Below are 17517 nucleotides of genomic sequence, written 5' to 3' on the forward strand. Positions count from 1 at the left end.
GGAGGAAAAGAGGATGCTGACAGAGAGGCAAGTTTGAGAGAGTGAAACAACAGAAGTGAGTGAGAAGGGCCTGAAGTTACTTTAAAAACGAGAGAAAGTTGGAGCGCTTAATTTCTAAATGGCCACGAGATGATTTTTCTCTGACACTGACTCATTGTTATCTGATTCATGTCTGCCTGCTTTTTTGAATATCGATCCCGGAACTGGAGGAGTGACTCATGCTCGGCCACAGAGCCTGAGTCACTACAGGAAAAGAGCTGGAGCTGGCTCCCGATCCCAACCTGATGCCACCCTGTTTTATAAAAGCCCCGGACCGGAGGAGGCAGTGCCAGCGTTTGGCCGAGCAGCAGTAATGACGCTCAAGGACTGTTGGACTCAGCTATTTTATCCGCCTTATTTTTGGACACATCAACTGCCATGTCAGGCAGGAGGTCTTTAACTTTTTGGAGTTATTTGGGTGTAACTCGGAGCTTTGACGGAGGAGCCAGGCAAAGAGAGATCCAAAAGCAGTTACTTGTGGAGACTGAAAGGTAGAAATAACTGGGTGAGAATGAGAGGGCACACGGGGGATTATTTTTAGTTCAAACTGGAGGATATCTTCATTAAAAGTGAATATTTGCACAATATGTTCGTTGTGTTTTGGGCACACAGTAACAATTCATTTAAAACTTCGGCACAGTGCTGCTGCAGAGAGAGGAGCATCCCTCGCTGCTTAAAGGACAAGGCTGACTTCAATTTATAGTCAATAAATCCCACGCAGGCACCGTGACAACACTCCTGGGCGCTGCGCCTAAATGTTATAATGGCAGGAAAAACCCTGATGATAAAATAGATTTCATTTCTGCCAATCCTCCTGAACCCTTCACACTGACCTTCACAAACACGTCACAGATATATCCACTTCATTTCATTTACTAAAACAGTCACAACAAATATTAACAAACGTTACTCAATAAGAAAATTAGTGTGTGTGTTCAGGACTTGTTTTAGTGATGAGGAGATGTGGGCAACTTCCTGGGGCCCCAAATTTACTTCATGGCATAACCTAATAAATATGTTAGTTTGTTTCGTAATAAACTCAAGAACCACACGTAAACTTCAAGTAATAGCCTTTTTTTTTTTTCAGTAGATGTCACATATTCTTTAAATGAATATTGAGCTTACATCCATGAGCTGCATTCTTCCCAGTAGTCTTCTTCTTTATTGCTTTTGCTGGTACGTTGCAGCACCTGTAGGGATCAGGGAGCATTAATAGCTTGCATGTATTCACTCCTGTATTCACATACAGGCTGGAAATTTCAATCTGGAAAAAAAAGCATCCCCAAAATTTCGTCAGTAACAGATCCAAACATAGAACTGTGAGGCCAACTTGAACAACCACAATACGTCTCCCTGTTGTTATCCCCAGGACAGAGTGAGATGTGAAAGAAGTTTGTCCTTTGGAGGGCAACTGGCTGACATTGGAGGGCCTTCAGCTCACAAAGTTTACCTCCATCTTCTCTCCATCTGGTATCATCTTGGTTGGACCTCTGACTTGTCACTCTCTTTTAACCGATGTGTGACAACGAGACAACGGAAATGAAGCCGATCAAATGCTACACTCATTCCAGTAAGAAAGTGAGAAAGACTCGATGGAAAGTTTCAGGATGGCACACGGTCATTCCCATAATAGTTGCTCAGTGAGTGACAGATTTTTCAGGCATGCTCACTAGAATCTCGGACTGTGACTGAGCCACTTGTGGGCCCACATCTCATTTTTGGTAGTCCTGTGGTAGTTGAGGGTGGTCCTGGATATGGAGTATTTATGGCAGCAGGTTGGTGTTTGTGTGATTCACGTCAGTGTGTTTGTTGGTGGTAATAAAGGAAGACGTCACGCCGTGCTGAGTTTTGGACAACGGTCCTCTACAGCACAGAGGAGAGAGCTTTGGATCCACTTCCAGAACTTCGACTGGGACCAGTTCATTGCTGATTTCACTGTTTTCATGAGATTTGTTGAAAGATTGATTATTTTATACGTTGTATGTGGGCCTGCACAGTGCCTGGCTGAAGGGGTCACAGGAGGCATACAGTTTGATTAACTTTGGTTCCTGCAACACCAACACACACACACAGTGTTCCCCTGAGCCCATCCGGCGAGCAGGTGGGAAGGTCAGTGACCTCCATAAACACCTTCTCCAAACCGCCATCAGACCGTAATCACCAGTGGAATGAAAAAGAAGAATTTATGAGCTAAAATCACACGAGCATTTTCATTGCTTTCTGTTGCCTTTTCATGTCGGATTAAATTTGTATCGTGCAAAATGTCAGCTTCACATGTGGACATTCTGAATTCAGAGCAGGACTCTTAAAGAGTAACAAGGGATTGCCCTGAAGGAGATATGTGTGTGTGTGTGTGTGTGTGTGTGTGTGTGTGTGTGTGTGTGTGTGTGTGTGTGTGTGCGTGTGTGTGTGTGTGTGTGTGTGTGTGTGTGTGTGTGCGTGTTCTCTCCGCTTGTCCTTGCCAGGTAAAGGTCCACGTGCTGTCTGGGTTTGAGTTACGGCACATCGTAGCATCTGTCACAATGCTATAAAGTTATAGCCCCCCCCCCCCCCCCCCCCCCCCCCCCATCGTCTCCCTGCCCTCAACCTTCTCACGAGTGCTTCGCCTGTGTATCCACGCACGAGGCGTTCAGGTACACTGTAGACATAGGGCACCAACATTTTGAGCCCATAAAACAGTGTTGGGTGTGAGGATGTGGTCTCAAATCAAACATTAGTGTTTGCATACTTACCGGAAATGACGAGCGCGCAATTTGAATGTGCCACCTGCAAAACTATCTGCCAACTTGTATTATTTTACCCAGAAATCAACTTGCTTTTGCGCCCTTCATTTCATACCCGTAATAACCGTACTGAAGGCCTCTATTTGAGAACAGCATCATGTTCGTTATATTTAACTACATTTGTATCGTGCAGCTTCCTCAGCCACCATATTCAGCAGACCCCCGCCCCCACTCTACCCCGCTCCCCTCCACTCCCCCGACCCCCCAACCCCAGTGTGAACACAGTCATGCACTGGAAATAGCAAGTGAATAGTGATAGTAAGTAAGTGAATTGAGATACAACTGATGACTGTAGTTACGCACCTAAAACAAAGAAAAAAAACAGCAAAGGTTAAAAATAGTTTTTGGTTGTGACACGCGTCCGCACGTGTGACACACACACGCTGTTACGTCGGCCTTGTAGACAGAGTTGATGTCATTGCGTCTAGAAGGATATTGTTGAGATGGACGACTGAAAAACGCGGCTGAAACATTTTCAACAGTATCATTCACAAGTGCAATGCTACATTTCTAAAGTATTTACTGCACAAAACTCTCATTTAGCAAATTTCACTGATTTTGAAAGACCTACATTTTTCTCGAAAAAGTCAGCAAGAGACAGATTATTGCACTTTTACAGAAACAATGACAACTTCATTCAATAAATTCCTACATACAGGTTGAACAAGTGAAAAGATCCCTGAAAAAGAAATCTGATGTTTACACCTCAGGATGAGACTAAATGAGGCAGAGTTGTTCTTATGTCCAGTCCAATTTAATTTACATTCTCATGGATAAAACTCTGGCTTGTCTTTGTGTGTGGAGTCAGAGTGCACAGATTGTTAGTGCTGCACAGCTTAATTATGAGACACGTTATGTTAATGCCATTTTGTGCTTTGAATCATGGAGCCTTTGTTTAAAATATGTATATATGCACACACACACACACATACACACATTCATTTTTTAACGTACTTAACTTAAAAGTAAAGCCACTTTTTGATGGGGAAGTGAAGCGGGTGTGTTTGAAGAGTGTGTGTGTGTGTGTGTGTGTGTTTGCATTAGAAAGTGAAGCTTTTATTCTCACTTTGCTTTAACCTTGTGTCTTACTACATTTGAATATGGATATTTTCCTGCATTTCCTTAATGAGCTCGCTATCTGTTTCTCTGTCACACTGCTCCTCACCCTCTCTGATCTCGGCTCGCTGTCTTTCGGCCTCCCTTTCCCTCCTCTTCGCTCCGTCCTCCTCCTCGTCTTGTTCTCATTACATCTGCCAACCCCCCCCCCCACCCCCCGCCCTCCCCAGCTCCATACATTTCCCGACACAGTTATTTGATGTGGTAAAGATGTTGTTTCTTTTTCCTCACCTGCGATGGAGGATTTGATGGGTTGTTGTGGTTGACTGATTTGCGGAGAGGCACTTGATTTATTTCCTGCTCCTGTTGTCAGTTTTTACTTCGACAGTAAACAGTCTGTCCTACTTTTCCATTTTTACCACAAAACACACTCAGAAAAAACCCCACGAAAACACACTGCATTTATGTTGGACTGTCCGCTGGCTGCCTGTTTCTGTTTACTCAGGAGGACACAGACATCAAGTGATACATGTAACCACAGCGGGCTGTTGGCTGTGCTGCTCTGTAGTGTTGACTGATAATAAAGCATATGAAAGAGCATTTTATACGATGCTGAGTGGTAGAGGCTGTTCTGACTGTAGCCTGTAATGCGTGTGGAGAAAGTGTTTAAACCCACAGGTAGCACGTGTTGAGGGAATGATGCTGCAAAAGTCGGAGCTGGGAATGACGTCACACCCGAGTTCACCATATTCCAGCCCAACGAGCTATAAAGCCACGTTAGCCATTGTTCCAAATGCAACACACTTTAACTGAGTTCAATAGCTGCATGCTCCAAACTAAAAGTTGAGCGTGTGTTAAGGGGAGAAAATCCACATAAATCTGGTGGTGATTAACAGCTGCAAAGCTAAATGCAAAGCATGCTATGTGGATTTAAAACGATATTTTGAAGGATGACAGACGAAGCAAACACTGTGTTGAGGGAATAATTCTGTTATTTCTGTCGTGGTGACGGTATACTGTATGTTTACGGTTTACAGTGTGAGTGAATGCTTTATGCTGTGACCTTTGTTGAGTGATAGTAGGCGCCGCGCTAACTGTGTAGCACATGCTCACCCCGGCCAGTCGAGGCAGACGGCACCTCTGAGTCTGCTTCTTCCTCTTAAAAGGGAGTTCTTCCTCCTCACTTTTGACGAATGTTTGCTTTTGGTGGAGTTGTGGTTTATCTTGATATAAAGTGCCCTGAGATGCATTGAGTGCTACATAAATACAATCTAATTTAATTGAAGTTAAAACTATAAATTGAGGGATATTATGAGCTAAATGTTTAGATTAATAAACTCAAATACTTAGTTGCGTTGTTGGTGCCATAATGAGTAGAAGCACAATGTTAAGTGGAAACTTTATTTTGTATATATGCCATGTTAACCGTATAACATGTACCGTCTTGATTACATTTAGGCGCAGTATTGTGTTCAGAGGCATTTTCTTTTTGTGATAAATGAATGAAGTAGCACATTTATAAATCTGTATCAGAGTCAGCAGGAGGTTTCTTGGGTGAATGGTGACTGTATAAGTGCACAGCTGTCACACCGTAGACAAGGTTCACTACTGAAGGCCTGTCAGGCAACATCAGGTCTGATTAAGGAAAGGAAGAGATGGCGGTTTTATTTCGCTATAAAGAGGAGTGTCGAGTCTCGGACCTGAGCGTTCTGTAAGTGCTGCCAGTGTCTGAACGTGACCATAAAAAGGTGAATAATTTTCACATTTTCAAATGTTGCCACATAGGTGACAGATGAAGCTGCATTACACATTTGACTTTTTCTCCCTGACTCTGCAGTATGTTGGTGACATTTCAATTCAAAATGAAAAGACCTGCTCACACATCTATATGTTTGATTCTTCACAAGACGTTTTATCTCAGTAAAGAACTGCGCTTTTTCTACTTTCACTTCACTTTCACAGATAGGCTGAACGTGTGAAGCGGTGGTGCCGCCGTGAGGGAAAAAAATAGAAGAGAAAAAAACCCCACAGACGGTGCCAAAGAACATCAGAACGGGAACTCGGAAGTAAAGAGTTTTGAAAATAATTAAAGAACTCCATGAACCCAATAAGAGAATGACATTAAGGCTGGATGGAAATAAGATGTAGTGAGGATAAGTGAGTGCACCGAGCGACTCAATGCATTTAATGCAGTTACATCCAGCCAACATGGATTTATTAAGCCTAATACCAATAGAAGCTATTTTGGATTAAAGCCACCGATCATCAACAATAACACCTCTAAATAACAAATAAGACGTCAATAATCAGAATAAATAACACAACCGCTCACTTTTACAGTAAATTTCACCAACGTCACCGGATTCAGTTCCGTTTGAAGACTTCCCATCGACGACCAACGTCGTATTGATCACCTTATCAATAAACATACGGTTTAATCAATCACACCGGCTCCATATATCAAGCCCACACGGTGCAGCAGTCTGACTGGATGAGCAGCTGAGCAGAGCCAGGAGGTTGGGACACTCAGTGAGAGCCCTGAATCAGGAAGTAGATCCTGCTGTGCTGCAGCAGCAGGTGACCTCGCGGTGACCTTTGGCTGTTGCTCACAGGAAGTGTGTTTGTGTGTGTGTAGACTTTGCGTCATCAGCAGTGGTTTTGCATGAACGTGTGTTCGTTTCTGTGTATATGTGAATGCCGTTTGTATGTGTCGAGGTTACAAGGAAAGAGATGGGGAGTGTGTGTGTGTGAGAGAGAGAGTGTGTGTGTGTGTGTGTGTGTGTGTGTGTGTGTGTGTGTGTGTGTGTGTGTGTGTGTGTGTGAGAGAGAGTGTGTGTGTGTGTGTGTGTGTGTGTGTGTGTGAGAGAGAGTGTGTGTGTGTGTGTGTGTGTGTGTGTGTGTGTGTGTGTGTGTGTGTGTGAGAGAGAGAGAGTGTGTGTGTGTGTGTGTGTGTGTGTGTGTGTGTGTGTGTGTGTGTGTGTGTGTGTGTGTGTGTGTGTGAGAGAGTGTGTGTGTGTGTGTGTGTGTGTGTGTGTGTGTGTGTGAGAGAGAGTGTGTGTGTGTGTGTGTGTGAGGGGTAACATTTCCAGAGGCAGGCTGTGTTTCACCCGCTGGGTCCTCGGCGCCTCTGAAGGCTTTTGTTAGAGGAACAGTTTGTGGTGGAACACCTGAAGGAAGGATGTTGAAAACTGGACGTGGGACTTCCTCGTCTCCGGCCTCTGCCGCTGGGATCTGTAGTTTTTACCGGCTGAGCTGATGTGATGGGGGAGGAGGCTGCACCGCTGACCCCGGGTCTGTAAGTACTCTGCTGCAGCCAGAGCCAGCGAATTACAGTGCTGCGAGGATCATGTCATGTTGAGCAGCTTTTACGGGTACTTATTGTTGTATACTCTGTATTCTATGATCAGTATGTTGTGCACTGGTCTCACTGTGTCTAAACTGTTGAATAGTACCGCTCACTCTTGCCATATTTCATGTTTTACATCGTTATTTCCTTTTTTTGCTGTTCGATGGTTGAGATGAGGACGAACATTTTAACACAACCACTCGTCTTAATTCTTCTTTTCTTATTCTGTACTTCTCTTTTTCCCCTCTTTTTTTATTCTGCTATTTTCACTCACTTTTGTCTCTCCTTTTTTCATCTGTCCTTCGCTCCCCTCTTTGCCTCTCCTCTCCTTTCTCCTCCTTTTCTTTCCTCTTTCACCTCTCCTCATGTATCACTTCTTCTCATTCTATTCTATCGGCTTTCTTTTCCCTCCTCCTCTTCTCTCTCTCCTTCTCCTCTTCTTACCTTCTACACTTTGCGTCTTGTTTCCTCTCCTCTTATATAAGTTGTTCTCCTGGTCTTCTCTTCCTTCTGCTCTTCTTCCCTTTGCTCTACTCATTCGCTTTCTTCTTTTCTCCTTATCTTTTCTCTCTTCTTTTATTCCTCCCTCCCTTAACCTCTTTCCGTTCCACCTCTCGTTTCCCCTCCTCTCTTCTAATTTCTCCTTTCCCTTATTATCATTTTAGTGCTTCACCCTCTTCTCCTCTTCTCTCCTTTCTTCTTCCCCTCTTCTTCCCCCTCCTCTCCTTTTTTTTACCACTCCCCACTCCATTTCTCCTTTTATAACTTTCTCTTCCACATCTCTTCCTTTATCTTTTCCTCTGCTTTTATTCTTTCCTCTCAACTACCCTTTTATTTCTCTCTCTCCGCTCTTATCTTCTCTTTTCCTCTATCCCCCTTTCTCTCTCCTCCTCTTGTAAAATATCTTCTCCTCTTCTCTTGCTTTCCTTCCCTGTCATCCTCTTCCACCACTTCTTCTCCTCCTCTCTCCCTGTTAGCATGAATGTTACAGTAATGTTTCCTTATTGCTGAAGCTAAACGACTTATTGAATTATTACAACGTACACAGAAACTGAATCATGAGATACCACTTGAGTAAATGATTAGCAGAGGCTGAAGCCAGCAGAATGAAGGAGGTGTGGTAAATGCAGACATTTTTCAGCTTCCAGAGCTTTGTTGCTGCTTTCCCCGAGGATCTGAGGAAGTTTACCTCGTTTGAGTGGTGGGAGGTTTCCGAGGCGCTTGTTTTCTCCTGGTAGCCAGATTTCTGTGTCTACCTGAGGCTGTGCCTCATCTGTTCCTCCAGCTTCTTATCCGCTGCACTGGGAACACACAGCGACGGTGCCTGAATTTCACTTATCAAACTGGGGGAGAATTCCCCCCTTAAATGCATCACATAGGGGGGATTTATACACTTTTGTGTGTGTGTGTGTGTGTGTGTGTGTGTGTGTGTGGGAGGGGGGGGGGCACTGTTTGTGAGTTTAACTGCAGGTCTTAATCTTCTACTCTCACCTTAGATTGCATTTCGTTGCTCTCCTCCAACTAAAGCTCTCTAAACTATGTACATTGCTGTAATTCGTTCTCTTTCTCCTTTCTTATTGCTCATCTTTTTGAGCTGCATCCGTGTCCTCAGTCTTTATGTAATGAGTCGCTTACTGTTACTGATGTCTGAGGACTCATCCAGTAGTCAGGAAAACACAGGACCTTTTGTCAATATGACAAAAAGAGTACTTGCAGCAGCTTGATGGGCATCTGACAGACCTTTTCCCATTCAGGTAGCTTCCATAACTTGAGGTGTCTGTGTTCAGCTTTTTAAAAGAAGAAAATGCCACATCTGTCATGAATTTACTCACGTTTCCTTTCCAAAGCTGCTGGAAGAGAAACGCCATCTGAGGGGCGACTGAAAGTTTGTCTTGTAACATTCAGTCCAGCCGGTGAAGTGTTTCTTGATTGTGTAGAATTCGGCCCTGATGCTCCTCCAGGTTGAAGTGTTTGAGGATCATTTCTTTCCTTCTGCCCTTATTTCCGTTCCTCCTCTCATGTCCTCTCCTCTGTGTCCTCCCTCTCTCCTCTCCTTTCCTGTTCCTCTCCTCTTTTGTCGTCCCTGTCTTCCCCTTTTCTCCCATCCCTCCTGTATTATATGGTTCTTCCCGGTGCTCTTCTCCTTCCTCCCTCCTCTTCACTTTAATTCTTGCTGTCTTGACTGGTGTTCTTTTATTGAAATGTATTCCAAATGTTTTTTTTAATGCACAAATAACTGTATATGTGCATCTTCACACCCCTCTGTAAATAAGTATTATCTTTTAGCTGATCCAATGAAACAAGCCCGACTGGATGAAATAAAAAGGTATCCACTGCATGTCCTCTCCTCTTGTGATTCTCATCCCGTCACGTCTCCTCCTCTTTGGTCTGTTTCCCCTCTATTTGCTCTCTCCTCAATCTCTACAGTGTGAAATCCAATTAATCAGCATACTGTAACGCCTTAGATAAAACCAATACTCTTCCCCTCTCTTTCTCATATCGATTTGAAGAGTTTCTCGTGTCGGCAAAGCAGCCTGAAACAATAGCACACACACACACACACACACACACACACACACACACACACACACACACACACACACACACACACACAAGTTGATTGCACCAAAACAGACAAACAGTACAGAGAGCAGTGATATCGACTGGACTTAATGCAACGATTGTCTCCTTCACTCTCTGCTTTCAGTTCACTTCTCCCCTTTATTTATTATTTATCCAATCAAACAATTGTTCGTTTCTAATTTTTTTTTATTGTTTCTTCGAACCCTTGAACTTGATTCACAGCCTAAATAATCACTGAAGGCTGAAACTAATAGGATCAAAAGTAGTATGAAGTCATGCAGGAGCAGCAAGGTGTTCATCTTATAATATTTTTAGATTTCTTGCCACACCACTTGTAGACATGGCTGTGTTGATCGGTTAGACCACCGTTTATTCCAGACGAAAGGATCTTAATAAGTACAGGATGGATTGTGATAAAATGTTGATGTCACACTGGATGATTCTGTGACTTCTTCCACAGTGTGTTCAATGTTTCTGAATCATTCTACCCAATCTCAATAATGATTTCATAATAATAATTTTGGACCATGCAGTAAAACTTGACTGATAAAACCTTACGAGCAGGAGGACTCGGCATCTTACACCAATGCACCGACTCTTTGATTTACACGTTACGATTTAGGTCTTCCGCTCATCACACTTTGAATTCCTTCCGTTGTGAATAAAGCTGTAGTGTCCGTGTAGACCTGCTGCTCTTTGTCAATTCACCCAGCCGGCATACAGTAAAAGGGTGGCTATGACTCTCCGACTCTGAGGGGACAGCACAAGAGTGTTTTGCACTACGTAGTAAATACTAGCATGCTAAAGATGACAAACACCTGCCAAATAACAACAGGTTCATGTTGTCATTGTGAGTGTGCTGCTATTACTGTAGCTGTAGTTCAAAACCTCAAAAATGTTTGTTGACTCTTAATATCACCATCAACAAAATCAGCTGGATCATAAAAAAGTGCCATTTGACCACATTTCCAGGCACAAAGGGAACGTAGCTCACATGTCAGTGTCCCGTATGACAGTAATCACAGAGGAGAGGCGAGACTCGAAGCCGGTGTCGTGGACACTCCTTCCTCAAAGACCTTTGATAAAACGTGTCAAAAGTAGTTGTGTGAAAATGAAAAAGAGATCTTGAAGAAGCCTTTTATTGGCTTTCCTTCTGCCTCTGCAGCTGAAATGAGAATCAATGTGAGATTGTCACTTTTAGAAAGTTGCAAAATGTGTCAACATGCAGCCCCCGAACACCGGAACTGACACTGGAAACGCAAACACTTGGAAACAGTTTGGTTGAAGCCAAAAAGCAGCCAGCAGTGAGTTCCCCGTCGGTTTGTGAACGGCCGTTATGAAGCCCTGAGATCAGATTCTATCCGTCACCATCTTTACTAGTTCAGACCGGTTTGGTGCCAGAAGTGACCATATTTGGAGGAGCTGGGGGGCCTGACTGCTCTGATTGGAAACCTGAGTCCACCACAGGCCTGTCAATCAAACAGACATGCCCACAAAAACACAGCTTTTTAAGGCCTCTTTTCTAATTAATGACGTGATTATTTTCAGGAGTGAAAAAAATGCATTGACTTTGTCCATCATTTGGGAAGTCGAATGGGAGGCTATAGAGCAAGCAACTTTTTAAGCCCAGCCTCTAGTGGCCCTCTGTGGTATCGCAGTTTAATACTCTTCCGCGATGGCCTCATATTTCAGACCCCGAAGCTACGTCCACTTTATGTGCAGTCAATGGTTGAGACATACTTGTACCTAAAAAAATGCACAAGTCTTCATGCCTCCACCCTGTTTGTTTCTTCCAGAGGCATCCAGCAGCAGTTGTCCAGCTACCGGGAGACGGTGATCCGGCAGGCCACGGCGGCGGCGGGTTCGGCCGTCCACCGGGACGACGCGCCGACCTGCGGCATCTGCCACAAGACCAAGTTCGCAGACGGCTGTGGGAACCTCTGCTCGTACTGCCAGACCAAGTTCTGCGCCCGCTGTGGGGGGCGAGTGTCCCTGAGGTCCAACACGGTGAGGAACCGTCGCTCACCGCTCTGTGCTCCAATTCTTATTCCACGAAAAAACACTTTGATGACTGATAACAAAACGTTCTATTTGTGTCCGATTACAGATGACAGTAATGTCATAAATATTAAGCAAATATTTTGTCTGTCTTTACTGACATAAGGGGGTGGACAAAATATTGGAAACACTGCTCAGTTCAAATAAATGTATTTCAACAGTTCTCCAAACTAGGACAAGTGAAAACACGCCATTTTTTTTTTTATTAGGACTAGTTAGGAGTAGTTCATGCTAATTAATAAAACAATTATGTTACATTACATACACTGAAGGTTTAAAAATATAATAATAATAAAAAAAAATCACTCTTTGATGTTTTATTGTTTGGAAGACAAAAATGTACTTATTATAAATAAATTAATAAATACATTTAAAAAAAAGTTGAAACAAAAGAATAAATACGTAAGTAAAAACAGAAATAAATAGAGAAATAAAATAAAGACATGTTGGCAGTTAACTGGAAAATACACATCTTTAATATGCTATTTTTATTTCTACAAATTGACAGGCATTTAATTCAGTTTTTTAAAATGCTATCTTTATGTATCTATTTATATAGTTACTGAATCTGTCTGTCAGTTATCTTTTTATATGTATGTCTGTTAATGAGGTAGGCAGTACTAATTCTACTGTAAAGCACCACTATAAAGGCAAAAATTAACATAGCTGAATTAATCATGCAACCAATTCTACCAACCAGGTCATTACCATCTAAGTCATTAATATACAGACATAAAAAAAATGAAGAAATGCAGTAATAAATAAAAGTAAACACGTAGAAAGGTTTGTCATCTTATTTATTCAGGATTCTCCTTTAATGTCGTCTAAAAGTCTCTTCCTTTATATTATACCTTATATTTGTTGCTTGTTTGTTGCTTCAAACAAACAAATATATCTCTTTTTTTCAAAGAGATTTATAAAATTTTGATTTGTATTGAATCCGGGAGTATCAATGTGTGCACACACAGATGAATTCTGTTTCCAGTTGTCTGGTTCCCCGGACAGAAAGATATTCACACAGGTTCATGTCCGTCATGTGCAGCTGTTTCATCCAGTTTGTCCGATCAGGCCTCAGGTGCTGCAGCTCAGATGGAGGTGATGAACCGTGGCACATATGTGTGTGTCTTCATGTGGTGGTATTCTGCGTTCCGGATGTGTGTTGATATGTACTGTATATGAGATCTGTGTGTGTTACTTGTGTATTTATGCGTGCCTCCACCCATGTGTGTGAATGGGAGCTACGCCTCCATGTGTGTGTGTGTGTGTGTGTGTGTGTGTGTCTGTGTGACCAAGGCAGGGGCTGGTAAAGGTTAATTGGGCATTAGACTGAGCTGTGGACAGAGGGGGTGGTCTCCCACTCTGTCTCCGTCTCCCAGGGGTCCGGAGGTGCCCTATACGCACACAGTAGGGTGTATCTGTGTGTGTGTGTGTGTGGTGTGTGTGTGTGTGTGTGTGTGTGTGTGTGTGTGTGTGTGTGTTGGCACTGGGAGGTGAGTCTTCCTCAGAAATAAGTGACGTCCTGTCTCCCAACCCCTTCCCCTCCCCTACATCGCCGGTGTGGCATTTAATGACCTCACACATGCACAAACACACGCACTCACGCACGCACGCACACACGCACGCACGCACGCACGCACAGACTCAGAAGAACATCCTAATTAGTTAGTGGGTGACATGAGGAGAGTTCAGCTGTGGGGTGTGTTGGCAGTGGCGGCAGCTGCATTCAGTGGGAGAGGGGTTTTTAAGGATTTAGCACACACGCACACACACACACACACACACACCCACACACCCACACACACACACACACACACACACACACACACACACACACGCAGATATTTTAAATTAACCCATCATCTTATTAATTAGCGATATAATAATGCCTTAGTGTGTCACTTTGATAATTGCTTAATGGATGTAGAAAACGTGTGTTACTTGTGTAGAGCAGCGATCACAGAAGTTATAACTAATAACTAATGATGAAATTACAGATGGAAAATAACACTGTCTGGACATTTGACACCATATTCACCAGAAACATGACACCATTGGTTGTTTGCCCAGACTCTTACAGGGATGCACAGTTCAAACAATGTCCCTAGCTGATTGTTGGCCATGTTACTATTCAATAGTCCAGTAATCAATGAAAATGAAATGCATTTTATGAAGTTTTTAGCCAGGGATTCCACCAGTTAGAAAAACAACAACATTATTTTACCACACAAAGTCAGAGTGCATTACGAACTTAAAGATACACCTCGAATTAGTGAGCTGCTTCCTCCGAAGCTTCTCATCGAACTCTTTAAAAGAACATGAATAAACTCAATTAAAACATTTCAGATCAAACAAACTTCTCATTGTTTTTCATGTGAATACATATCCGTCCTCTCAGTAATAAAGGTGGACATCGGGTGAAGTTGTCATTGCCTCCCATTGTTATAATACACATCGTGACTTTGACATGCTTGATTTTTACCATCAACCTCAAACAAGTACTGTGAAATGAACTTAGTAAAAGACCTTAACCAGGTCATATACTGACATAAAACCTTTTTTTTTATTTGGGTTGAAGGATTATTGGGAAATAAATCAGACGTGTAAAAGAAAGGTTCAGTGATAGTAATACTATTGGAAACTGAAATATCTGTCTATCTCAGTGTTTGTTACCAGCAGAGCTGGAGGATCATTGCTTTGCTTGCAGATATCATTTTAGCTCACATTCTCTCTGTCTTTCTTTTCATTATACATGGATGGCTGACTGGGCTGCAGGAGGACAAAGTGGTGAGTGCTGTTTTTTTTTTTTTTTTTTTTTTGGACTACACAACGTTGCCTTTAAGACAGTGTATCTTAATGGGTCCAGACACTGTGTATGTATGAGTCTTTCTGTCTGCCTGTGTGTCTATTGTCATTATTACCAGATCATTATTAGCAGGCGAACTAGTGGAAATAGTAGTAGCAGCCTTTATGGTGTTCACATAACTTATCGTTTAAATAATAGGATAAATGTACAGTGATCTTCTGGACTGAAATTCCATCATCTCACACCTCGATTAAGACAAAACATTCATCTATTTTTCCTGATCCACTGATATTCCTGCAGCCCAGCGGGTCTCAGGTGCAGGGAAACAGTCTGGAGCTCAGAGGAGGATCATACACACTGACCAGTATGCCGTATGGGCAACTTTACATTTACAAGTGAATACATATCATGTGGGAAGAAGGTATTCAAGTCTACGTGAACATGGACAGATTATGAGATTGGAAATAAGCTCATTATAGTGACAACAAGATACGTAATGGGGTAAAGCTTAGCTGCTATATAGCCTTTTAGGAAGAAACTCCACTGGATGCATGTTTAGAAGGAGTTAAACAGTATGACTCCTGCACACTATCTGATACCAGAGAGGTCCTTTAGCATTTGTCACAGCTACTCAGAAAAAAAAAAATCAAAATTGAGACAAATCCTGAATGTGTTAAGTGGCTCCACCCGACTTTTGCTCGCAGCTTTGTTTGTCTTCACTGTGACTTTAGTCTGCTCGTATTAATGTTTGCACAGCTGTTCCTTAAGGACAGACCAATCAGCAACCAGTAGCGGTGGTGTTGAAGTCAAACAGCTGTGGTAGAGTTTGACCCGGTTTGGTGCATATGGTGGTCAGCACTGATTGTTTGAAGGCTTTTCTAATAGTTTTAAAATGAACCCGAGGTCTACGCATATGAAGATCCAAGGACTGAAAATGACTCCCTATGGAGCGTAGCCAGACATATGTATTTACCCTGTGAATTTGAGTCATATTAAAACAAGGGTAGCTGGTTTAAATATTGATCACTGGTGTGTCTGTTGTCGTTTCATTTATCCATCGTCATACATCTCACAATCGTTGACTGTCACGAGTTCGCTCTCCGGCTAAAAGTGTGAGCCAGATTTGCGATCTTTCCACATTGCATGTGGATCGAATGGATACCGTTGAAAACACTCTTCCTGAAACCCTTCCCGAGAAAATTCAGGGCTTACAGTTGATGTCTGGATCGCTATTTCTATGTAGTGTTCGGAAACCGACAATCCAACATTCACATCCACTTCACGTCAAGATCGGCCCGCTGTGTGTAGGTGCAAGATGTGGCGGGCATTGTGCTTCTCTCTCTTGCTGTCTCTTTTTTATTTGTTACTGAACTATTTGTGACACTACTCATGTCAACAACTGGATGCAGCGCTGTCAGTGTTTCTCCAAGCAGATTATGGGAAAATGTGCACTGTTGTACCGCCCGCTCCGCCCTGTTTTCTTTTTTGCTTGAGGCCGCTCTTTTCAAAAACAGTATTTCTATACGCACAATACTTCAAAGAATGTATGCACATTTTTAATGTAGCCTCTATAAGCTGGGGAAGCTGATTTCCATCTTTCAAGGACCACAAATTTTAATTTGTATTTTGGTTGAGATGACCCTTTAAGTAGAGCTTTAGATTAGCATTCAGCTTTCCAGCGGCAATAATTCCAATTAGTTCAGTTTTTCTGAGCAGACGTTTGACAAATGACCTCATTTTTAACTGGGGACAGACAATTGTTTGTTTTCTTCTCAAGACTTAGATGATACCGCTCTCTTTGTTCGTGCAGTTCGAAGCAGCAATCAGTCAATACAAACTGGAAACAGGAAAAGGAAATTCACCCACTAGCATTTCTAAAGATCTCTAATCTTCTTGTATCATTTAATTCATCTGTCCATAAACCAAAGTGTCAAAAAGCCGAGTTGCAGTGGAGGTTTGCAGGTTCGCTTACAGGACATATAATCAGCAGTAAGATCTAGATGGACGACGGGGGATTTAACAACCTGACTGTTTACCATATCTGGCGTGTTTCTCGGGGTTAGGAACATGTGTTTGGGGGTTTCGTCCCGCACCATTGCTGTAAAAGGAGACTTCCTTATTGTCATGTTGTGTGGTTTTACAAGGGTTAAGCAGAACCATTCAGTATGATCCTGCTGGAGAAGTGTACCCGGTGGACATGCCTTTATCACCTTCCTCTGCTTGTGTAGTTGTGTCAGGTTTAGAACCTTACTTGGCCTTGGCTGCCTTTCCTCAGGGCAGCTGCCAAACCGGCACTTTGATGATACTTGGCTTGGCTTGAACGCCACGGCTGTCCAAGAGTGCTTTGGTGCGCTGTACATAGCAGTCTCACTCCTTTGCTAAAGCTCGGTACAACAATCACTGGCTCTAAAGAGAAACGTTTTGGCAGTATGGAGGCCTTACGTAGCACTGGCTGTAGCTGGACAGCAGGTTTGAGTTACTGTTTGACATGGATTCATTTAATTACTCAAGGATTGATTCATCTTGCCTGGCACAGTGGTCCAAAACTGCAAAGTTACTCTGCCCGCTTTTTCCACTCCACTCAAACTAGACACTCAAAGTTAAAGTGAAAGTGTTGGCAGGGGTAATTCTGGCCCGGGATGATATGTGCTTTAACACTATGGTGTATCGTCCAGATCAGTATAACTGCTTTTTCATAAAGTGATTTTTACAGTGTTCGCGTTATTACAGTTTTGTGTGCTTGAGTGAAAGAATCAGACGGTTAAAATTGACAGATAGAAGTGTCCATAGGACATTTAAATGTCATACAGGGACATGGAGAGTGTATTCAACTTCCCCATGCTGAGTTA

At 42.8% G+C, this 17517-nt stretch overlaps 1 protein-coding gene across 12 annotated transcripts in view; it reads left to right on the plus strand.

Moving 5' to 3' along the window:
- Positions 1-17517, plus strand: part of rims1a (regulating synaptic membrane exocytosis 1a) — a 109265-nt gene that overhangs the window by 19956 nt on the left and 71792 nt on the right. For all 12 annotated transcript variants that reach the window (XM_069174781.1, XM_069174784.1, XM_069174788.1 and 9 more), the window contains exons 3-4: positions 11604-11814; positions 14638-14649. In XM_069174781.1, coding sequence (XP_069030882.1) covers positions 11604-11814; positions 14638-14649 — 223 coding nt within the window. The remainder of the gene's footprint in view (positions 1-11603; positions 11815-14637; positions 14650-17517) is intronic.

This window comes from Embiotoca jacksoni, unplaced genomic scaffold (genome assembly GCF_022577435.1).
Source record: "Embiotoca jacksoni isolate LCO1_2020_lvr unplaced genomic scaffold, fEmbJac1.0.p SCAF_61, whole genome shotgun sequence".
Lineage (NCBI taxonomy): Eukaryota > Metazoa > Chordata > Actinopteri > Embiotocidae > Embiotoca > Embiotoca jacksoni.